Genomic DNA, 24,675 nt, shown 5'->3' with positions numbered 1-24,675 from the left:
ACAACATTTTCAACACATCCAGCTGTAATTTATTCAGCAGAGTAAGTCCACAGTAAATGAAAGTTCAGAAGTGTCTGAGTCTGATGATGAATAAAGTGATTGAAAACGTTCTCAGGACCTTCATGAAGTCATCTACATGAATGACAACAGCGACGCTCTGCTGGATGTTGAGGGAACTGCAGTCAGTAGCTCAGAGAAAACAGACGGGCTGTCATCAGAGAGCAGAAACGCTGTTAGAAGCATCTGTGTGAGACCTGATGGCCGACACCTGGCGTCAGGGGACAGAAGCGGAACTCTCAGGTACTCTCATGATCTGTTTCTTCTCTAGACACAACTAAGATTTCTAATAGCTCACTGAAGATCTGATGCTCTTTCTTTTGTTGCAAAAGGATTCATGACCTGACCTGTTTGAAGGAGATTCTTAAAGCTGATGTGCATGAGTCTGAGATTGTGTGTCTGGAATACTCCAAACCTCACACAGGTCAGTGTGTGTGTGGGCACTAGATGTGTACGTGTGTTCTGTAGATGCGAACGTGTGTTTGTGTGTGTGTAATTTGTTGCAGGCATGAATCTTCTGGTGACGGCGAGTCAAGATCGTTTAATTCATGTGTTGGATGTTGATAAAGATTATAGTCTACTTCAGACCCTGGACGAACACTCTTCATCTGTCACTGCTGTGCACTTCACCGGTAACAATATTCTGCTCATACCTCACAGATAAGTTATGCTGTTGCGAAAGGCAAATGTGAAAAATGCCATCGCCACCAGAAAGCAACGTGAAAACGCAATCGCTACCGAAAGGCAACGTGAAAATGCCACCGCCACCGAAAGGCAACGTGAAAACGCCACCGCCACCAAAAGACAACGTGAAAACGCCACCGCCACCGAAAGGCAACGTGAAAACGCCACCGCCACCGAAAGGCAACGTGAAAATGCCACCGCCACCGAAAGGCAACGNTCTCTCTCTCTCTCTCTCTCTCTCTCTCTCTCTCTCTCTCACTCTCTCTCTCACTCTCTCTCTCTCTCTCTCTCTTTCTCTCTCTCGTCAGTCTCGTGGTCACAGTGTATTTGATTTCAGTGTAATTGTGCTTGTGGTTAGTGGCAGAAAGCAGAACTCTGCGGAAACTATTTTACGCTGAAAATATTCCACGAAAAAGAATAATTACAGCACAGAGTGACACATCAGACTACATTACACAACTGAAAAACTACCGGTTTAAAATGACACAGAAAATGTCCACATTTGAACACCCACACATTATTGTGTATCATATGCTTGTTGATACATGTATTCGTGTTTCATAAATGTTTCATTTATTTTTTATTATAAACTAAAATGTTTAATAAAAATATTTTTTGGAAATTAATGAATTAATTTAACTGAATAGCAGAATAAAAAGGCAGCGAATGTGACGACACTGAAGATGATCAAATGTTTTATTTAATGTTACGATTTAAGTCGCAACATAATTCTTCCAGTTTTGATAAGCTTATACTATTTGTAAAAAATATGAAAAAGTAAGTGTTCTAATACATCTAGAACTTTATTCAGTTTCAGCAGTTAGTGGCGCTGGAGAGTTCGACTTAAAACAGCTGAACTTTCTGTGACTGACCCTTCAAATCATCAGTTGTCAAACACAGATGTTGAATTGTTTTCAGGAGAGAAAGGAGACCGCGGGGAGAGGCGACGCACCCCTGGACTCAGAGGTGAGACGGGACTCAAAGCAGTGGAGGTGAAAGCGGAGCTCCTGGGGAGCCCTGCAAAATTCCGCAGTCGTCTAGTCATTCTCCGTGGGCCGATTATTACCAGGCCCTGATCTTTGACACCGTCTTTGTGAACCTGGAGCACCACTTCAACCTGTTTAAAGGAAACTTCTGCTGTTTCGTTCCAGGAGTTTATTTCTTTAACGTCAACAGTCACACGTGGAACTTTAAAGAGCCTTACCTTCATCTGATGCACAGTGAGCGCGAGCAGGTGATTCGCAGCCCAGCGATCGACCCATCATGCAGTCGAAGCTCCATGATGAGGTGTGGGTGAGACTTTACAAACGGCAGCGAGATAGCGCCATCTACAGCGATAACACCGACACTTACAGCACATTCAACGGACACCTGGGGCCTCCTGAAGTGAGAAATCTCGGAGAATCTCATGATGAAGACGCTTGAGAGTTTTCATTGAGCTTTCATTTCAGTCCTGGATTTCTCTTACACCTCTTCATTTCAGACACGATTAACAGTTTTGTGAAACATTTCAAACCTATTTATGCCAGGTGTCATTATGTTGAATGTCTACTAGAAGCTTCCAACACCAAAGAAAATTCCTTGTGTGTGCAAGCACACTTAACAATAAAGCTCTTATGATTCTGAAGATCATTTGAAGTAAACGATACGTGTAATCCGATACGCGCACACATGTTGGGTTTCCATGTTTTATGGGGACATTCCATAGACACAATGGTTTTTATACTGTATAACTGTATCTCATATTCCCTCCCCCTAACCCTAACAATCACACACAACTGTCTGCTCTTTTACATTTTCACAAAAGTTCATTCTGTATGATTTATAAGCTTGTTTCCTCACGGGGACCAAAAAATGTCCCCACAAGGACAAGGATTTTGGATATTGCCATCTTTGTGGGGACACCCTTGTGTAGATCTGTAGGAATGAATAATGACACATCTGAACGTTGTCATTTGTACAGACACGACAGTCGTGGCCAAAAGTTTTGAGAATGAAACAAATATTAATTTTCACAAAGTCTGCTGCCTCAGTTTTTATGATGGCGAACTGCATATACTCCAGAATGTTATGAAGAGTGATCAGATGAATTGAATTTTATTGTGAAGTCCCTCTGCCATAAAAATGAACTTAGATCCGCAGTAAGCACGCGCACAGACACACCCAGCCCTGCTCATTAGTGAGAGCCCATTAACACACACGTGAACTGCGTCATGTGTATTTCTGTTGTGATGTATTCTCACAAACACACAATGGTTTCATTTTCATTTAACGTCAGTCTCTCTGTCAGTTAAAGGAAGTGGATTATCACTTCAAGCACAACACAAACCATTCAAACTAATACTAATAATACAGCCCTGTCACAGAAAAACACGTGAGGCACGACTTATAGGACTTTTTAAAAATTAATTTATTATAGTTCTTTGTCATAGAATTTGTTATTTTAATGCTTTCAAGATTAACATGTATCCATTCATATACACAAAACAAAAGGATTGTATAAAGTCATTGCGTGTTCTGCTCTCCTCAGCAGTGGAGAAAAACCTCCTCGAATACTTTCACTCTTTTCTCACGTTCATCGCAGAAATGATGGCATCTATACATGAAACAAGAGTAAGTGAACATTGTGACGAGCGAGGACCAGTGCACTCATAGCGCCCTCTATTGGCTTCAGATATATTGACACCAGCGTTGATGTTTATATCAGTCCAGCATTTCATGACATTGATCTGAACATTTTAACCCAAACATATCAAGACAAAGACATGACCTTTCAATAAAAGAGAAGCAGTGCAGATGTGACAACATCTCTTCACATGATGCTCATTTATTTGAGCATCTTGTGCATATTTGACATCTTTGTGTCGATGTGTTACGTCATTATAAAACTCATTGACGATTATATTAGAGATGCGTGATTCTCAAAACAAAAGCTGAATCAGAAGGTTCACAAGAGAGTTTACGCAAATCTGACGACACACGCCCCCGACTGCGCGTCCGTGCGCATGCGCGGATCTTTAAGAGCCTCGCGCTGATCTAGCTGTATGATGAGAAGTGATCTGAATAAAACCAAATCAAGATTAACCCTCGCCAAGATTTCGCTCTCCTGCAGTTTTACTGTAATAAGATCGTAAGAGAATATGGTGCAGATATTTGAGTGAATCTCTGATATCCGAACAAAAAAGAGCTGTAATGTGTTTGTGGTCATAAAAGATAAAAATTTAAAGTGAGAGGACAGCTTCATCAACAGATCAATCTTTCCTTTTCTACACAAAACAGGAGAGTAATAAATTAGATAAATAATGTAAACAGCAACAACATTTACAACAGCACAAAACAAAAATGACAATCAGTCCAGGACGAGAGAGAGAGAGAGAGAGACTGTGAGCTGTTCTCTTAAGTATATGAAGTCAAATATTAGACATTATTCCACAATAATATGGAACATTACAACATCACCTCACATATTAACATTTTGTAAATCTAAAAGTGATGTTGTGGTTGATTTACTGGAAATAGAAGGTGAAAATGCTGTGGGCCATGTGGATTTACATACAGAAAATCCACACACTAAATAGAGTTTATACTGCAAACTAACTGACCTCAGAGCAGTTTTACACTCTCACATTCAACTGTTGAGGAGGCAGATCAGATCAGATCAGATACATCTCGGTTTCTCAGACTGTGAGACCCATGCATGAAATATTCTCATATATGATGTCAGACACTGAGCAACTGAAACATCATCACATACACGGTTTCCTCGGACGCACGCGCTGGCCAGACGTTAACTTCTAGTATGTGTTAAAAAAAATTATATTAATACTTTATTGTATATTCATTGTATTAAATTAACTGCTCAACAGTTTTTGGTTCTTTGAGGTGGTCTACTGGAAGTTAAGTTTGGGCCACACAACGTTTATGTTGTAATATGAATATACATGTAAATGTGCTAATTCTCCCTAAAGAATGATCTGACGCTCTTCTGAGATCTGATCTGATCTGTACAACACCAAACACCAACTCGTACAGTTCATCATTCTCTCATCCAGAATAAAATCCTATTGCTCAGAAATGTATCTCTCAGTGGTGTTTAAATTCAATTTAGGCTCAGGTGTTTCTCCTAAAATTGTTTAAGAGAAATTTAAAGAGTTTGAGATGATTGGAATGAACAGTTGTGTTTTGTGCGTGTTTGCAGTATAAACAGTTTTCTCGGTTTAAAGCTCAAACAGAAGCCAAGCAGAGCTCCGTTTCTCTCTCTCTCTCTCATCCACAGATTGATTCTGAATGATACACAAAGATTTGTTTCTGGCTCGGGAAGAGGACGTTTGAATCTTGAGGAATATACAAGCACAACCCCAACAATGTTTTTCTCTTGATTCTGAAGTGCAAGCAAGATTAGATCACGCGCACACACACACGCACAGAGCTGGACATTTTACACTGGACACACATGAAGTGTCTTATCAGAGTCTCTGAAAGAATGCTGGAAATGATTCGTGTAAACATCTACTAGACCATAAAGATTAGAGTTCTGTGTGAACGATACTGACGTGTGGGGATGGAGAGAGGAAAGAAAGAAAGAATCTGCTCATCCTCCCCGAGTGCCGTTTCTACGGCCCTCCCAGCTTGAGCGGTCTGGCGTAAGGGTTCTCCAACAAGTACCAGTACTGATCGAAATGATCCAACATGTATTTGGGGGCGTACATGTGTTCCTTAGGGTCCGAGGGTGGGTACTCCTGTACAGAGCCGTCGAACCAGCCCCCCGTCCGGATCAGCTCCCGGATGTAGTTGAGGTCCCGTTTGTCCTCATAATCTCCCCAGCGAGGGAAATCTCCGTTCTGAGCCGAAATGAGTTTGAAGTGAATGCCCTCCGGCGTGAAACACCAGGAGCAGTGCCAGCCCGCGAAATGGAAGGGACTTCCGATGGACCACTGCACCAAGATGTGGCCCGTGTCATTCTCATACTTTCGGAATCCCGACATGGTGTAGTACTCCCGCCGGCGGAGCCGAATGCCATCGTTGTCGTAGACGTCCCTCAGCATTCCGACGGTACAGCCAGACACCACCTCCAAAGATCCCAGCTGCTTCCAGAAGAACCCGTACAGCGATTTCCGCATGTGAATGGCGAACGGCTCCGTCCAGCCGTCGAACAGCTTGAGGAAAAGAACTCCTTCCTGTGCCGGAATTTCATCCGCGTCGTTGATGAGAAAGACGTCGTCCGACCGCAAGCCGGCCACTCGTGACATTCCGTCACGGGTCAGGAACGTGCGCAGGTAGTCATCTGCGATCCATCCGTCCTGGCGGCCGCCGTCGGGGAAGTGGTCCAGGAAGACATAGAGGATCTTGTGACGCACGTAATCATAGGTCCCATTGAGCAGCAGATGCAGGAACCTCAGCGGCCGTCTCTCACCGTACGCTGTGAAGTTGGACTCGCACACGAGGAAGAGGTCCACGGCCCGGCTGAGCTCGCGGAAGCGCACGTGCAGCAGGTCGAACTCGTGGTTGACGTTGATGGCGTTTATCACGCGCCGGGGGGTCTTGCGCGGCGTCAGTCTCTCTTTAGTGGGCAGATTCGAGTGATATACCATGGTGGGAACTCCACAGTAAGGGCCGTGCCACCCCGCCTGACAGACGCACTTCACCAGACGCTTGCCGTGCTTCGGTTTACCTCGAGCGGGACCCGACTCCTCCACGGATTTGGCTTGAGTCTTGGTGTCGTCGGGCATCTGCAGAATTCCCCGCTGACCCACTCTGGCCACAGTAGGTCTCGCTCTCGACGCCTCGTCTTTAGGGGGCGCCATTTCCATGCCCTTACGGAAGCACAGAGCGCCCGCTTTGGTGCGAACAAAATACGGGGTGCGATCGTCCTTGAGGGGGTGGACGCGCCGGTGCTGGTTGCCCAGAGAGCGCAGCGGGTCTGGAGTCGATGTTTGTTGCGACTGGGGTTTCTTCGCTGCGGCTCGGATGGGACCGCTGTGTGGATCAGGCTTATGGTTGGTCGGTCTGCTGGGTTGCCAGGCAACCAAATTTCCCTTGTGAACCTGAACAAACAGCACAATGCATGATCAGAAAAACATTTAGCGATTTTAGTGGTTTCAATACCAGATGCTTCATTATGATCTTTTGTGATGTTAAACTTCTGTTTGCTCGTTCACATTTGATCAATTGTGTCTTCTGTAAAGAGCGCTTTTCCTTCTACTTGTGGTATTTGTATGAAGTATTGACGCAAGTTTACAGCAGACATGAGTTTAGTGAAGTGACACTAGTAATTGTACCTCTGTGGTGACGGAGCTCCTGTGCTGTGGATCTTCAGGTCTCCTCCACGGCTGTGGAGCTTCGGGTTCTCGTCCCGACTCTCCTCCTCCGCCCGCCCGGCTCTTACTCTCCGACAGCCGCTGGACCAGAGGAGGACCTTCCTCCGGAGACACGCTGGACAGAGGAGCGGTGCCCTCCTTCCAGAAGAATCCTGTGACCATGATGAAGGATTTGATGTTGGGGTAGGGTGCGGACAGCTCCCTCAGCAGGGACACATAGTGTAGGGCTTTATAGTAGTGCAGGAAAGAGATGACACACAGCCCCACCGTACAGATCAAGAACACTCTGTGACGTCTCATTTTCATCCTGACAAACACAAGACACAGAGAGAAAGAATTTATTAAAGCATAATATGACTTTATATGAATCTGCTCAGTAACAACAAATGAGACTTTGAATATTCCACTTTAAATTAATTTCTGTACAGCTGATTTCAATATTCACTGCTTATCTGAAGAGAGAGAGACTATTCTTAGAGACTATTCGCCATTCTTAAACTGTTTAATATCATCCTTAGTACAGGTATATTTCCCAGAATCTGGAACCAAGGTCTCATAACTCCAATCCATAAAAGCGGAGACAAATTCGACCCTAATAATTACCGTGGAATATGTGTAAACAGCAACCTAGGTAAACTCTTCTGTAAGATTCTTAACAGCAGTGTTCTCCATGATCTAAACAACCGAAACATCCGCATATCAGATCATATATACACTCTTCGTCTTTAATTGACAAAGAAACCAACCAAAATAAAAGAAAGCTCTACTCATGCTTTGTTGACTTCAAAAAAGCTTTTGACTCAATCTGGCACGAGGGGCTTTTTCTTCAATTGATTCAATGCGGCATCAGAGGAAAAACCTATGAAATCATGTAATCAATGTACACAAATAACACATTTGCAGTTAAATCTGCAACAAGCACACAGACTTTCTCTCCCAGAGTCGTGGAGTGACACAGGGCTGTAGTCGAAGTCCTTCACTATTTAACATATACATGAATGAATTAGCTGGAGCTCTAGGACAGTCACCAGCACCCGGTCCCACCTTACTAGACACTGAAGTGAAATGCCTTCTGTTTGCAGATGATCTGGTGCTCCTGTCACCCACAAAAGCAACATCTAGACACCCTGCACACTTTCTGTCAAACATGGGCCCTATCAGTTCACTTTAAAAAGACTAAAATCATGAAATTCCAAAAAACCAACATCACAGTTTCAAACTAAACAACTCGCCCCTAGAACACACCCAGAACTACACATATCTTGGTATAAACATGAGTAACACTGGAAACTTAAACACGGCTGTGAATGACCTGAGAGACAAGGCATGAAGAGCTTTTTACGCCATCAAAAAGAATATAAAAATTGACATCCCAACTGTAATCTGGTTGAAAATAATCCAATCAATTCTAGAAGCAATGGTGCTGTATGGATGTGAAGTTTGGGGTCCGCTCACCAACCAAGAGTTCACCAGATGGGACAAACACCCAATAGAGGCTCTGCAAACACAAATGTGAAAACTCCAAACAACACCTGCTGACTGCAGAGCAGAATTAGGACTATATCCTCTAATAATTAAAATACAAAAAAGAGCTGTAAAATTCTCCACTCACCTTAAGAACAGCGATACAGAGACACTCCATCACAAAGCCTTAAGCCATCAAGAGCTGAACCCTTCATCCAACTGATCTCAGAACTGACTCTACAACCCAAAACATGCCCAAGCCAACCCCAAACCCCAGCCAGATTAAACCAAATGATAAAAACACAAAAAGAGAAATATCTCAAACACTGGACAGTTTATCTGTGGTTAAACAGAGAATATAAACGGGCAGAACACCTCACAAGCGCATCAGACCCTAAAGTGAGAAAAGTGATGAGCGTGTTCAGACTCAGTGATCATGGGCAGACACACACAGACACGGACACCAAGAGAAGAGCGACTGCGTCCACACTGCACACACAATCGTCTCATGTCCAAACTATACACACATCACAGAAACATTCTTCCCCAGTTTACAAACTTCCACACAGAGTTTAACCAGTTTCAACCAAAGGACAAGATTTCAGATATACTGGGAGAAAACTCAAGAAGCTCAAACCTGCTGCAAGATATGTCAAGTCCTGCCACGACAAAAGAACAACCAGCACAACACAACCCAACACAACCCAACACAACACAACCCAACACAACCCAACACAACACAACACAACCCAACACAACACAACCCAACCCAACCCAACCCAACACAACACAACCCAACCCAACCCAACACAACACAACACAACACAACACAACACAACACAACACAACACAACCCAACACAACCCAAACTGACACTATATGACAGGATCCTGTTACCCTCACTGAAAACTGTCAGCCATATTTTGCTCTTTTTCTGTTTATATTGAGATGTATACATAGATACTTTATACTTTTATTTTATTTTGATCTTAATCTGTATTTGTGCAGGATGTTTATATTTAATTTGTCTGTGCTTTGGCCAAGCTTCTTTGAATCTGAATCTGAGAGAGAGAGAGTTTAACCTGCATCTTCTATTATTCTATTTTCACATCACAAAATGATGACAAAGAGACACAGAATGTCATCATGTTGTGTGTTAGTGTAAAGATGTGTTTTATTTATAATGTTGTTGTGTTTTTTAGGTCCTCTCATCATGTGATTGACTTGTGAACCGCTGACTTCCTGCGCAGTACACACAAACACGACACGACACCACAAACACAAATACACATAATCCATGAGACTGGACAGGTAGATCTGGTGTTTTGGTTGTGAGAGACTCAATTGTTATCACACAGCAGCAGTCACACTGCGGGATTAGCCAAACTACAAACTAAATCAATACAAACTCACGAGCGCACACAGCACTGAACAGGACATCAGAAGTGATTTGGAAATGACAGCAGCACCTGATCAGAGATTAAACAAACCATGCACACAAGTCTCATTCGCCTCATTGACTCATTTTTTATTTTGTGTGGTTTGAGACTCAGTGACAGCCAGACATTGATAAAGACAACACGTATGACCAACAACGGAATAAACAAACAAAACTCATTAAAACAAAATACCATCCGAGAGACGACAACTAAAACATGAACAATTCACTTCAGCAACACGAGAAGTGTTGTGACACAAAGTTGTGTTAAAACACACACATCACAGTGTGAAACTGCTTCACCTCTCCAAACACAGTAATACTGTCGTAACGGGTCTCGTGTGGGTTAAGGGAAGGTGGTAGGAAGGCTCAGAAGACACTGATTATAGTCCCAAAATGTGTTTAATTGATGGCAAACTTGAGAGGAAACAAAAAAGGTGCAAAAAAAAGGAAAACAATCTAACGGCATTAAGCTCCCTTAACAAAGAAAACTGTTGCTTTAAGCAGCAAAACAATACATAGTGCAATACAATTGGAGATTATATGCGATTTATATTGTTATATATTGTATATATGAATAAGTCATCTTATGTCATGTGGCATACTCACCACTTCCTGGACTGGTACCTCCTATTAAGAGAGGGCGGGACAATAGTTGTCCTTATTTATTCTGGCGGGTCATACCATTTTGCAATGAGGGGGCAAGTTATATTGTAGGGGGTTTACAGTAAAAGACCCGTAGACCAGTTATGATGAATGAAGACACAGAGTCAGGAATGCAATCAATCGAAGAAAATTTACTGAAGAAATGTTTTGTAGTTTTGCCAGCAGAAGTCGGTTCAACACTCTCCAGGAGTTCCACAGGCCGACCTGCCTTACATTCGAAATACAATGATATTTATGCTAACAGAGGTTTCTAATTACATACGTCAATACTCACAAGCTCACATGATTGGTTATCTATAGATATTCACTTAAACAAGAACACAACGCACTCAAAGAGTACTAAAGTCATGGGATAGGACATTTAGTCCTAAAGATGATCGAAAAAGACAGGCCCATACGTAAAGACATATTAAAAGGTCATTAAGTCTCCAGTGTTATGTCCGTTTTGTGACTATCCACTCATTCTCACTTCCCTGGAAAACAATACAATCACACACACACAAAGGCTCTCAAGGCTACAGTGCGCTAGCCGAAATTGTTTTGGAACATGATGATAAGGAGTCCCTTCTAACAGTCACAATGACCTACAGGAAGAGAGGCCCAAAGCATTCATATAAACTCAAATTAGTGCTAGGCGATATGCTGGTTCATACCGAATACTGGTGTGTATTTTTGTTATGATATGAATTTTTAATATACCGCATTATCGGTGTATGTCGCTTAAACAACGTGTGGAACGCGGCGCAGCGCGACACTGTTTCAGTGGGGTCCCTTTTCACTGTTGCACTTTGACCGGCCATTCACACAGAAAGCGTCTTTCTACACCGCGGCACTACTTTATCATAATTGTTCTATATAAACATGCGCTAAACGGAGGCGTTTGGATCGCGCACCACGCGGCAGCAGATGACTGTAATGGTGGATTCACACGGTATGAGGTGTGCCAACTCAAACAGTTTCACCACCTTCTTCACCCCAGAAGGCAGCCCTCCTACTCAAATGGCAGGGAGATAATACAGGAGCATCACCAGGGCCACCACAAGGGGGACACAGGCACTGCAATGGATGGGCTAGCAAAGCCCAAAGATGTTACCATATAAGGAGGATGATGATATAGAACATTATTTAACCACCTTTGAACGGATTGCTCAAGCCTGTCAATGGCCATGACAGGACTGGACATTGCACTTGGTGCCACTGTTAACAGGCAAAGCGAGAGCAGCCAATGTGGCAATGGAACTTTCCGACACTAAATTTATGCATTTGGCAGACGCTTTTATCCAAAGCGGCTTACATTGCATTACACTACACTTTTTTTTCTAAGTATGTGCAATCCCTGGGATCGAACCCATGACCTTGGCGTTGCTTAAAATGCTCTAACCACTGAGCCACAGGAAAGTGTATTTATGACAAAAGTCAAGAAGGCAATTCTAGACAAGTTTGAAATCAACGCTGAGACCTATAGACGACACTTTAGAGCAGGAGTCTTCAACTAAAATCGCTTGAGGTCCAGTAAACGAACCCTCCTTACCAGCCGAGGTCCGTACAATTGAATACCTAAAAACATGAATTTATGGTTTTTGGCAGACCAAAGAAATAAACATGTCTTTTCATATCTATACGACGGCATTACAATGTCTGACAACAATATAATGAAGGAAAATGTGCAAAATGCCCTAATCTCTAAACCTGCACTGAACATACATTCATTTCAACATGAACAACTTTAAAAGAAAACTAAAGTGTTGTTTTCTGCTGAACTGAGATGAACGAATAGCAGCATCAAGTGACTGATCATCCTCTGATAACATTTCAGCTCTTCTTGTGGCCGTTGCAGCTGAAAGGGGGTTTGTTTAATATTTTCTTTAAGTTCATGTCTTTATTTTCCTTCTAAACGTGTTTCACACGCAGCCTCCATGCACTCTTTTACTATTTCCCCATCAGTAAAGGGCTTGTTGTGTTTTCCTAAGAGCCACTGTATTCTTAGGGAACATTCATATGCTGGTTGTTGGGCGGTAAGTGAGTGAGGGAGGACCCGTGTAGATCGCTCCTACTGGGCTTTGAGCTCATATATTTCCGTGTCCTTACCTCGGACTGCTGCGGGCAAGTTTCTTCAAAGCGTCTCTGTCTAATTTCATAATGCAGTTTAAGGTTTCCACTTTTGACAACCGCAACAGACTCCGAGCAGATGAGACAAACCGGCCTCGTGCATGTCGATGCAGGAAGAATAAATGCAAATGTCTCGAGCCATTCATCTCGGAAAACATGGTTTTCAGCGTCAACTTTTCTAACTTTTGAAAAGGACAATGTTTTTCAGTCACTGAGAGCTACGTCTGCGCGCTGCAGCGAGTCTGTCTCTATGTCTCGGCTCTCTTCACTCATCGACGTCTGAACGTAGCAACAGTGCGCGCCGCATATGTTAACTGTCCGTGGCTCCGTAGGACCCAAACTGCTACTGAGCGGACCTTGATGTGCCTGGTATAAATTTGATTGCATTAGAATATAATGTGGCGTTCATTTATTTATTATGTCAAAAGGCTTTGAGGTCCGGACGGACGCATCTCGCGGTCCGCATTCGGACCGGAGTCCGCTAGTTGGTGAACCCTGCTTTAGAGCAAAGGCTCCCCGGCAAGGCGAGACCCTCAAAGAGCTTCAGGCAAGACCGAAAAACCTTCATGACAAGTGGTTAACACCGAAGGATAAAACCAAAGTGGATATAGGAGTGATGATTGTGCTGGAAGTATCTCAAGGTGATTAACCCATAAATTAGAACATGGATCTGTGAGCGAAATCCTACTTCCTTAAGGCATGCACCTGAGCTGGCCGAAACCTTCAGCGCTGCGAGACGGTCCACTTATCAACTGGGTCATAATCAAAGAAACAACTACAGTATGGCAAGTAAGTCTGGGAAGGGGTTTGGTAGTGATCTACATCATAACACCAGCAAAGGCCCTAGTCCTCATGTCCCACAATACAAATCGTACAATAACCCTAAACGTTATCATCAGGCAGACAGTCAAGGCAAAGAAATGCCAGTGCTCATGTGTTATGAATGTGGTCAAGCAGGACATAAGAAGGCAGAATGTACAATACAAAAAGTTAGCGATACACACCTTTGTTATGTTCCTAGACCTTCTCAGATTTGCAAAGTAGTAGACCAGAATTCTGACACTGTGGTTGATGTATTAATAGGAGGCAAGCAATTTAAAGAATTGGTAGACACCGGGGCTAGCCAAACCCTTGTGAGAGACGAGTGTGTGAGAAACCTAAAAATGTTCAGCCTTAGCAAGTTAAAGAGTATGTTGCATACATGGAGATGAGAGGGAGTATGCTACTGTGGAGTTGAAGATAGAAGTAGGAGGCTAACCCTACCTTCTGATAGTCTGTGTTGTTAACCAAGCCCCCTATGCAGTCATTGGTGGCTCCCTATGGTGCGGGGACCATTGGACATCCTGAAAGAAGCCTGGGAGGGAGACAAACCTAAAGAGCGGATGACCATTGTCTCTTACGTTCTAAAGATGAGAGAAAAGATGGACACTATGGCAGAGCTGGTTCACACCAATATGGCCAAGGCTCAGGAACAGCAAAAAGCCTGGTATGATCAGTCTTCATGGAAGAGAATGCTGAGTGTGGGCCAGAAAGTGTTACTGCTCCTATCAATGTCAGACAGTGGTCTGCTTGCCAAGTGGCAGGGCTCCTATATGAGGTACTGAGAAAGATGGGTCCTACCAATTATGAGATATACTGCATCTGCCTGATCGACGGAAGAAAAAACAAGTCTTTCATGTCAACCTACTAAGACCCTGTCAGGACAGACCAGGCCATCAGTCATACCAGTTGTTCGCGCAGAATGTGGAAGATGAGGAGGAGTCTATCGAGCAATACTTCCCAACAGTTAGTGATCCTCTTGTTTTGCCTGACAAGTCCCCCCAGTTCACAACTAGACTGGCCTAAATAACCTCGGCCAGCCTCACTAATAGAAGAACCCTACCAACTATACGGGTGACAAAATCTCTCAATGAACATATCCAACATATAACCTTTAAACACAAAAATCAATGAAGAAAATCCTTCAAATGACATGTGCCATTATTGGGTATTCAACTCTTTAAACAGCTTTGATAACAATTGGTCACAACCTCAAGCCTAAAGTTATATAGCTTGGTGTCATGGCTCTGCTTCATTTAGTCATGTTTTTCTTGGTCCTGTAGAAGAGTCATGACAAAGCCTTTGGTTATGTGTGGAGAGAAACATATTATTGTCCTTTTGACAATAATATACATTCTCTCCAGTGTCTCGTCTCTGTTCCCGCCATCTCGTTTCCTCGTTAACTTTCCCTGGGTGTTTTATTACCCACACCTGCCCTGTGTCGTTATCCCTCGTTTGTCTTGCCTTTAAATACCCTCTTGTTTCTTTGTCTTGTGTTCGTGGATTACGTTGTTTGTACCGTGTAATTGTGTAAGTGATGTCTCCGTGTCTACCCGTGTTTCCCGGTCCTTGCCTTGTCCTTGTCCTTGCCTTGTCCTTGCCTTGTCCTTGCCTTGTCCTTGCCTTGTCCTTGCCTTGTCCTTGCCTTGTCCGTGGATTGTTTGTGTTGTGAGTTACCCTGCCCCTGCCTTTGTTACCCTGCTGTGTTTTTTTGTAAGACGTTGTGTCGTGCTTTTTAGTTAGGTTATTTGCTGTTCTTGTTTTATGTTTTGCCCCCACATGGGAAGTCTTTGTTTTCTTTATATCTCTTAGTTTCGTTTTCCCCCATTGAGGGTGTTTGTTTTGTGTTTTATTAGTTATTAAAGTCTTGTTGAGTTAACCCCTTCACTGCCTGCCTGCATTTGGGTTCTTCCTGCCACAGTACGTGACAGCTTGGCACCACATTGCAAAATGGTATGACCCGCCAGAATAAATAAGGACAACTATTGTCCCGCCCTCTCTTAATAGGAGGTACCAGTCCAGGAAGTGGTGAATATGCCACATGACTTGCAAGATGACTTATTTACATATATAATACTATATATAATATTCACCAGTGATGGGCAGAGCGAGGCTTCGTGAAACAATAAAACAGTTGAATCAAATGTGCCGTATCGTGTCGAGGGTTCGAAACATTCCGACACCCATCTCCACGGTGACACCAAGTGGTCATTTGCGCGTGTTGCTCTAAGACACTTATGCCTGTATAACAACGGCTAATACAATCGCTGACCCATTAGAATCTATATGTTCGTGAGTGAGCTTGATTGAGGGTGTGAGGGAGTGGTTGGTGTTCTTGACTGGCGTGCTGTGGTCGGGGTTCATCTGATCTCGGTTGATCATTCTAAATAGTGTTATTTATTATGTATTTTTTATTTCGAGTTTTTAGTATCCTTAAGAACAGCAGATGTTTTGGCTACACCTATGTCCATCCAATAAATGAAGGTGGTACGAGTGCATGTGTTTCAACATTGATAAGTGGTATGATTTGCCATCACACACCTCACAAGGTTGTTCTCAAAATGGTCCCACAGGCTACAACTGACCTTTGACTTTTTACTGCACTCATCTCATATGTTGGGTAATTTGGCATATCTCAATAACACAACATATGGCTCTGTTTGTTTAGTAAACTTTGGCTAGATTTCACATTAAGTGATACTTATGACCACTGTCCATAATCACTACAAACATGGTTATTTTTTCATTTCTTGATTTACAATAAATCAGTTATAAACACTGGTTTATGAGTTTACTTTCAGATACAAATCACGTGCCAGTTTGATACACGCTTCGAAGCACTGATTCGATACAAAAGATTCGATACGGGTTTCGAAGCTTCATGAAGCCTGTTTCGAAAGTGCCCATCACTAATATTCACAATATAATACTAAATAAATCACATATAATCTCCAAGTGGTCTGTGAAAAAACACTTTAATGTGCCGAAGCCATCAGAACCGAACCGAAAATCGTATTGAAAATTTATGATCAGAGTAAAATCTGTTATAATGTCAAGATGAATGCTATAAATCCGACTTCTGGCAGTTATGAAACGAGTTTAATTCGATACCACAATTAAAACTGCGTTTCTATTTATTAAGTGCGAGGGTCCAGCACGCGCCTTCTCTGTTCTGCAAAGAGCCGCTTTGCGTCATTTAAACGTTATAACGGTCATGTCTTTTCACCTCACTGCCTGATATATTACTTTAGCGGTTTATCAATGTTCTTTGTTTACTTTATACCTTACAGAGGTGAGAGTAAACACACATTTTAGTGGTTTTCAATCAATTTGGCGCGTTTAAATGAACGGACCCTGATGTTTGTGAGTGTGACTAAAGACGCTTTTGATCGTTGTTTCTAAAAACGGACACCCTGCTAAACTTATGTGGTAAGAATATAATGTTAAGCTTAAACATAATGTTTATTCCTCTCTGTCAATAAATATCTGCTTTATAATTTCTATAGTGTTGAAGTCTTTAATTATTTAAGTCATGTACTACAGTATAAATAAAATATCTGATTGTGATGTACAGTGCTGTGTTGCGTTTGATCATCGTTATACTGTGCTTTATACATATTTGAATAAAGAATTACTCCAATTATGCATAAAATTGAATCTATAACGCACAGATTAAATTTAATCCTCCATGTGAGGGATGATAATTGTTTAAATGAAATAAAAAAAGAATTTAAAAACGTCACTGTTTGGTCGTTAGGACGTGCTCATACGTCACATGAACGTTATTTGGCACTTTTAGACCGACCCTCGCAAACCTCCCTAAGCGCTTCCCCTCGGGGGAATCCCCGCGGACATTTTGAAGTGCGTTCCACTTCGTGAAGTTTATATGGACAGCCCCTCTATATCCCACAATTCAACTTGATGTGACGTCACAGCAGATCGCTCAACTGTAGTGTATGGTGTATTCATTTTTTTTGTGAACGAAACGCATAATAACGTATATTACAGATATTGTGAGATTTAATTGCATAATACGTCTAGCTAGCTTAGCCTATGTTTACAGTCAAAGTTTATACTACTGATGTTATGAATGTGTCATTTTATTTTTCTCCAATAGCTCATACAGCTATCTACAGGATTTTTTTATATTTTCTACAACAATTGATATGAATTTGCTCCATGCACCATTCTACATACATAAGCGAATAGGGGTTTATTTAATAATTCAGCTTTAAACTGAATACCAAGTGATCAAGGGGTTAATGCGTTCCATTTAAACCTCATTCACTTTTACCCAAAACAATCATCCGTCTATTGACAGAAGACTGAACTAAACACGTGACTCAGCTGTTACGAACATGATGGTTGATCTTTAACCGGTTATCTGAGGTAAAACATGTCAGTGAAGATAAAACATCCATTATCCATCATCATTTACTAAGAAAATAAATGTTAAATCTCTGTATTATTGTGTAATATTCTGCAGTATTTCATCAGAATACACAGCTGCTGTTGACCTGCTGACAGTTGAGGAAGAAGTTACGACATCTGCTAACATGACTGTGCCAACCAGATGAAACCTTGCACATCAATGATGAAATCTTCAGTGTAACGTTATAAGAAAACCCTTTTTCAACTATCACATCTGACATCTGGACATGGTCTGTTTCACACATATAAATATGCTTCATTATTAATAACATATATGAGATTACATTTACAAATGATTCAATTATTCAATTCAACAAATGCAATTAAAGATGACCATTCTAATTGTTTAACACAGTGTTGCAGTATTTATTATAAATGATTTATCCATGCATATCATGACATATTTTTTAATTCATTTGCACTTGTAATCTTTAATCAACAAAGGTTAGAATTAGAATTAGTATTCGTAAAGACAACAGGAAACTGTTTTTCTCACAGAAGGTTTGTATTGGTTACATATGAAATACTAAAGTATTTTAACTCAATATTTAGTGTCCAGTCATTTAATCAAGTGGGATCATGGACGGATCCAGCCGTGTGTTATCACACCATAAACTCAGACAGTATCATCAGGACCCCGACAAGAAATGGAAGATGTACATGACCCTTAACTTTATGTTTCTGTGAAAACAACCGTTTAATTATAATCTTACAGTCATCTGATTGTCTTCACAGTTTATAACGGAGTCTGACGTTAATCCTTCATTCTTACAGCAAATGAATCCAAATCAAATAATCCCAATGTTATAACTACATGACATTTTTGCATTTTGCACTTTTCCTGTCTGTATCATTTTTAGATTCCTGTGACTTTTTTTTCATTTCCATCTCAGGTTTTAGTGTTGATATGTTTTCTGCAGAGGTGCTTTAGTGAAAAGCTCACGTCACGTCACATCACATCTGTAATATTTATCGTGTTTGTGACTGTATATCACATCACACGCAGACTCATGAGAAACAGGGAGATTGATGTGTCTGTCTGGATGGAGAAATGAGCAAACTGGTATAAACCACTGTTATAAAGATGATATGAGATGCACAACAACTGTGACTTTTCAGATCTGAGCAGAAAGTTCATCGTTCATATAAATATCACATTCTGCACACTTACAAGAAAATCAACACACAGACTTCCGGCGGAAGCCTCTAGAGGAAACAGGATTGTGTGCTGTGTAAGATAATACAAGAGCATGTGTGCGGACTCACACTTTAATAACACACATCAACACAACCCCAGATCAGACAGAAATGATATTCTGGCCAGAGATTAACAGTACTTCACCCAAAGTCCACATTATGTGTGTGTGTGTGTGTGTGTGTAAAGTGAAAATTGTGAATGTAACAGTTGGTGTCATGGGCAGTTGGTCGTGCCAACATCACACTGGCAAACCAATCACCTGCTGTGTCTACGTATGTTCCCATGGAAACGCACGTCACACGTCATGTGTCACCAAAAGTGTTCCAGCCAAACTTGAACAATGTGTGTTTGTGTGTGTGTTTCTGCTGCTGTGTGTTGTGCACAATAGATCTCATTCAATCTGCCTGTTCATCACACAAGCACGCACACACACACACACACGCGCACGCACACAACCACACCGATAATAACACCACAGCAATGCTCTGACATCATTGTGCAGACATTCGTAAACACATTCACAGACGTAGTGTATACTTCAAGCAACATAACTAACCCTAACAAGTGTTCATCAGGAGAACGGCTCTGCAGAACATCAGGTCATGTTTCAGAAGTCAAACACACACACACACACACACACACACGTGTGTGTGTGTGTATCGCTGACCTCGATGCTTCCATTAATATGAAATAAACATTTCCTCTGAAAACAACATGACAGCTGTGTGTTACTCTACGCAAGTGTGTGTGTGATCCTCTCTTTCTCAGTCGAGTGTGTGTGTGTTGCGTGTGTACATTTATTTACATTGTCCTGCACGGTAAACAACTCATTTACAAATACTCCATGTATTGTTTCTATTAGGGCTGCGCAATATATAGAAATATCGCAAATGTGCATATCGCAAAACTTTTCAATAACTGAATTATTTTGAAAATTCAAAAAGTTATGTATAGACCACTTTGGATGACGTAAACAACGCTGACACAAAGCTGGTCCAAACCAACTTCCTGTTTCAGTTTTTTAACACTGCACAATGGCTGAACGAAATGCAACTAACAGAACATTTTTAACCCAATCAAATTGTTAAACGGTTATCTTGAAGTTTCAACTATATATGTGAGATTAAGCGACTAACATTGCATTATCCTATACATTTGTTTTTAAGTATGTGCAATCCCCTGGGATCCAACCCACGACCTTGGCGTTGTTACCGCCATGCTCTTACCACTGAGCTACAGGAAAGCTGTGAATAAAATGAATAAAACTGAAAGCGGACGTGCTTCTGGACCAGTGATTATATCTTGTGAAGTGGTCTATAGTCTTATAGTTTTAGGTTAATGCAGATCAGAAAAATCAGAAATAATGTCAAATATATACTGTGTGATGGTTACATAATTTTCAGTTTTTAAATATATATTTTACAAACTTGAACCATTATTCTATCACACATCACATTATTTAGATTGTATATCACAGTTTTCTTTAATATTGTGTGGCCCTATTGGTTATATCATTTTTTTCAATATATTTTAAAACAAAAATAAATATTGCATTATTTAGCATGCTATAGCATATCACATTGTTCTTTAATATCGCACAGCCCTAGTTTCTATACACAATAATTATAAAAGAATGTAAAAAAGTAATTTGTGTTGAGTTGGTGTCACACTGCAGAACTGAATAAACCCAATTCAACATGAATGTTTTTATGTTTAGAGAACGGAAGCTTCCAGACATCTGACTAAACATTTGAATCATTTCCAGATCTGTGCTGCTAAATGATGCAAAATATCAGAGAGATAAATAATATTATATCATAAAGTTATAAAAGAAACGGTGTTCTGCCTGCTCGTGTGTCGTGACACTGAAGTCTTTGCTGTATGAAATGACTCTTTTAAGATTCAGATGATGGGAATCATCACGCTGGAACATGTTGGGGTTTTCCAGAAAACATGTGGAGTGTTTGGAAAGGAAGAGCTTTTGGCAGCAACAGGAGGAGTGTGTGTGTGTGTTTGTGTGTCTCCGGTATTAAAAACTCTTGAGATGTTTGTGTGTTATTATCCCCCCTCAGATGAGACACGAATGGAACATTCCAGCCAGCGTCTCACTCCACACACACTCAGAGGTCAAAAACAGGTCAGCACCATTTTGGCAACAGTGGGTGTGTTAAGGACACAGCTGTGTAAGGTGACACGACACACACACATGACAGAGAAACACACAAATCAAACCGCTTACAGAGCATCACATGACCTCACATATATTTATCATTTCATTATTTACCACGACTGTCCTGTAACTGTAATGTTACTCTGGGATTTTTATTTCCCCAAAAACAGTTGAGAATCTTCTACTCTGAGCCTTAAGAACTTAACTGACCGTGTCTCTTTAAAGACATAATTCTGCCCAAAAAATCTCAATACTGCCATCATTTATTCTCCTCACGTGTTTGTAAATCTGTATGCGAGTCTTTCTTCAGTGGAACACAAAAAAATGATCAATTTTAAGAAATGTCTCTGTGGTTTTGTGTTCATGCAATGGAAGTCAATGGAGTTCAGTGTTGTTTGATTATCAACATTCTTCAAAATATCTTTAGTGTTCTGATGAAGATACTCAAATACAGGTTTGACATGACGTGAGGGTGAATAAATGATGAAAGAATTCCCATTTTTGAGTGCTCTATCTGTTTAAGACTTTAAGAACACGTGACATGAGAAACATTCTCAGGAGAAATTCAGAGAAACATCGATTTCTCATATGAATGTTTGATTTCTCATGATTTGACCCTTTAAAACAAACAGAAGCTATCATCTGACCTGTCGCTCTGAAACACAAACACAGCCAGTGAGCAGATGTCTCTGTGTGTGTGTGTGTGTGTGTGTGTGTGTGTGTGTGTGTGTGTGTGTGTGTGCGTGTAGAGTCAACAGTAAACAAAACACACCAAACACCAGTTACAAAAACCTCACAATCAACTCTTCAGCTTCAGAACATATTACTGTGTGTGTTTGGTGACATCATCATCATCATCATCATCATCTGACTGACTGTTAAAAAACTCTAAATGTTTGTTGTCTGTCATCTTAAACCCGTATGAGGTCAGCGGCTGTCTTTAGAAACACGACATGCAACATCTGCTTGTGTCTCACGCGTCTCTGTGTTGTAGGTCAGTAACCTGTGAGCTGAAACTCAAACTACATCATGATGTAGCACAGGAGCAAACAGAGCCAGAATAAAGACGAGACATTCCCACCACCAGCAGATTCACTCACATCCACCTGAACCTCTCGGATCTGTCCCGACCAAAATACCTGATCTCCAAAATAAGACACTGACAGTTCATTAGGATTCATTTTCACAGCGAGACGTTATTTGCAGCACAAATAAGAATATGCTCATCACAGTAATGCAAAACATTACTCATAATGTCAATGTGAAGATGTAAAGTTTAGTGCTGATTTAATCGACATTACTAACAGTCATGAGAATCACTCACAATAACACACAAAGTAAATGTCAAACATCTACACGTGTGACACTACAATGATCCATACAATGACGAAGATGTTTTCGGTTTCTTCATGCAAATACCTTAATACCTTACTTTGACTTTCTGATGTTTTGAGCGAGATTCACTGAGGTCATATTGTGTTGTCACACAGATCTGATGTCAAACTGCCGTTTCGCCAACACAACACTACATTATCATAAAGAAACCACACATGACCATGACTGGCGTCAAAAGCAAAAGCAAATGCTGACATTTGTTTGACAGGACGAACAGCCCACAATGTAAACTGCCCAGACCAGACACCATCATCGCCATCATTGATCAAAACAACAGCACACACGTGAACATCATCGGTTCTTGTCTTTTTGTTATCAGACAGATGCGCTTGTGTGAGATCTATCCCCATCCACCCGTCCTGTCTCCCCCCTCTCTCTCTCTGTCTCTCTCTCTCTCTCTCTCTCTCTCTCTCTCTCTGTGCTGTGGAGGTGAAATCGTCTCACCCATCGCCTGATGATATTCTAGATGTTCATTGCGGATGGAGGAGGCGCTGCTTCGGTCACGGTGGAGGTGAATGTGAACGGACGGAGGCTTTTGTTCGCATCAAACCGGATCTGCGGACTCGCGGTTCGCTCGGTGAGGGCGGATGATGCTTCACTGACGGTCCGGCGGTGAGACGCGATCCGCTCGGCTGCTGGCCGTGTTTAAATCCATCCCGATGCGGAGGAAAATCACTCTCGACGCCCTCCTCCTCGAGCCGATAACGGGATCCGAAGCTCGTGCGTGCCGATCTTTATCTCTGTCTTTTTTCTGCGCTCAAATGACGCTTTTCCGCCCCAGCAGCGATCGTGTGTACCGGGGGCGCGAGACCCGCAGCTCCGCCCTCCGTCCGGACCATCTACACAAACACATCGCGAGTGCGACGACCAGCGGCGCGCGCGCACACTTCAGCTCACCGCAGCACAAACTCGTCAAATCAAACACAACAGCACACTTTAGGTTTATGTCTGTGACTTTGTTTTTATTACATATTCCATTTTTCACTGCTGGAGGAATTTTCCACGTAACCATGTATCTTATCACATCATGTCACTGCAAGCACACAAGTTACCTCAGCAGATCAGACATCGATCCAGATCGAAGCACTCCCCGTTTCAGTTTTGTATTCACATCATATATGATTAAGTTATTAAGATTTTTGACTGATATTTCGATGCAGTTCTTAATGTCCTGTTTGATGTATTTTAACGTTTGTCTAGTATAAGAAACTGAAACAGGAAGTGCTTTTGGACCAGTAACGTTACTTCTGGATCGTTTACATCTCGCAAATGAGTCTATAAATAACTAACTTAACGATTTTAACACTATACAGAGTTTTTAAAGCAAGGAGGACGCATTTAGTTATCTTTAGGCTAACATTAGATTCTTATACTGAAGGTTTGCGGGACATCCGTTTTTGATGTTATCGGTTAAGGTCTTTGCACATACAGTCCGAAATTTTCGTATGCGTTTTTCGTATTTGGCTCTTGTTTGTACGGTGTCTCTGAATTGTTAAAAAAGTCCACTCAAAATGCTTGACGGATGCGAAAAACGCATAAAATCGAACCCGGTCCGAATTTTTTTTATGACGGGCGAAAATATCGGAGGCAGTGTGTAAATGTGATTGACACAACGTGAGGTCGTATTTATTTTTTAACGTGCGGAACTTTCGGACGCAAATTTCGGACTCGATGTGCAATGGGCTTTACACTCACAATCAGATTCTGATAAAAAAAAATTATAATCACTAAAAAATATATTACATTGACACCTATAAATCATGAAAGAAAACAATAAAATATATAAATCCCTAATATACGCTTGTGAGGTAAAACGAAATGACCGTTAATTACGCGACTTCGCGGCTTTTTGACAAGGTCAAGAAAAAGCGCGCACACACACACATCAGACACGCGCACTAAAGCAAACACAAGCACAGATTTATGC

General features: G+C 41.6%; 3 protein-coding genes across 3 annotated transcripts; 2 read left to right on the top strand and 1 right to left on the bottom strand.

The window, feature by feature from the left end:
- Positions 1 to 6: 6 nt before the first annotated feature.
- On the top strand, positions 7 to 937 carry LOC130550487 (mitogen-activated protein kinase-binding protein 1-like). Its single transcript, XM_057327973.1, has 4 exons — positions 7 to 41; positions 116 to 300; positions 390 to 481; positions 564 to 937. Exons 2-4 carry the CDS (start codon positions 137 to 139, stop codon positions 719 to 721), a joined length of 414 nt encoding a protein of 137 aa, XP_057183956.1. The 5' UTR covers positions 7 to 41; positions 116 to 136; the 3' UTR covers positions 722 to 937.
- Positions 725 to 2,384, top strand: c1qtnf6b (C1q and TNF related 6b). Its single transcript, XM_057327966.1, is given in 4 exon segments — positions 725 to 951; positions 1,577 to 1,722; positions 1,725 to 1,979; positions 1,982 to 2,384. Coding segments are annotated over 4 exon segments (813 nt in total). The 3' UTR covers positions 2,167 to 2,384.
- A 743-nt stretch (positions 2,385 to 3,127) lies between these two features.
- On the bottom strand, positions 3,128 to 23,595 carry mgat3b (beta-1,4-mannosyl-glycoprotein 4-beta-N-acetylglucosaminyltransferase b). Its single transcript, XM_057327967.1, has 3 exons — positions 23,193 to 23,595; positions 7,020 to 7,365; positions 3,128 to 6,785 (listed from the first exon to the last, which is right to left on the bottom strand). Exons 2-3 carry the CDS (start codon positions 7,362 to 7,364, stop codon positions 5,355 to 5,357), a joined length of 1,776 nt encoding a protein of 591 aa, XP_057183950.1. The 5' UTR covers position 7,365; positions 23,193 to 23,595; the 3' UTR covers positions 3,128 to 5,354.
- Positions 23,596 to 24,675: the final 1,080 nt, after the last annotated feature.

Source organism: Triplophysa rosa, unplaced genomic scaffold (genome assembly GCF_024868665.1).
Source record: "Triplophysa rosa unplaced genomic scaffold, Trosa_1v2 scaffold346_ERROPOS92138, whole genome shotgun sequence".
NCBI classification, from domain to species: domain Eukaryota; kingdom Metazoa; phylum Chordata; class Actinopteri; order Cypriniformes; family Nemacheilidae; genus Triplophysa; species Triplophysa rosa.
This window is presented reverse-complemented; position numbering and strand designations above follow the sequence as displayed.

Excerpts from the sequence above, each read along its gene's own strand:
- LOC130550487 (XM_057327973.1), top strand. The coding sequence starts at position 137 with ATGAATGACAACAGCGACGCTCTGCTGGATGTTGAGGGAACTGCAGTC. Across the intron at positions 301-389 it reads GACAGAAGCGGAACTCTCAG|GATTCATGACCTGACCTGTT; the intron begins GTACTCTCATGA and ends TTGTTGCAAAAG. Across the intron at positions 482-563 it reads ATACTCCAAACCTCACACAG|GCATGAATCTTCTGGTGACG; the intron begins GTCAGTGTGTGT and ends AATTTGTTGCAG.
- mgat3b (XM_057327967.1), bottom strand. The coding sequence starts at position 7,364 with ATGAAAATGAGACGTCACAGAGTGTTCTTGATCTGTACGGTGGGGCTG. Across the intron at positions 6,786-7,019 it reads GGAGCTCCGTCACCACAGAG|GTTCACAAGGGAAATTTGGT; the intron begins GTACAATTACTA and ends CTGTTTGTTCAG.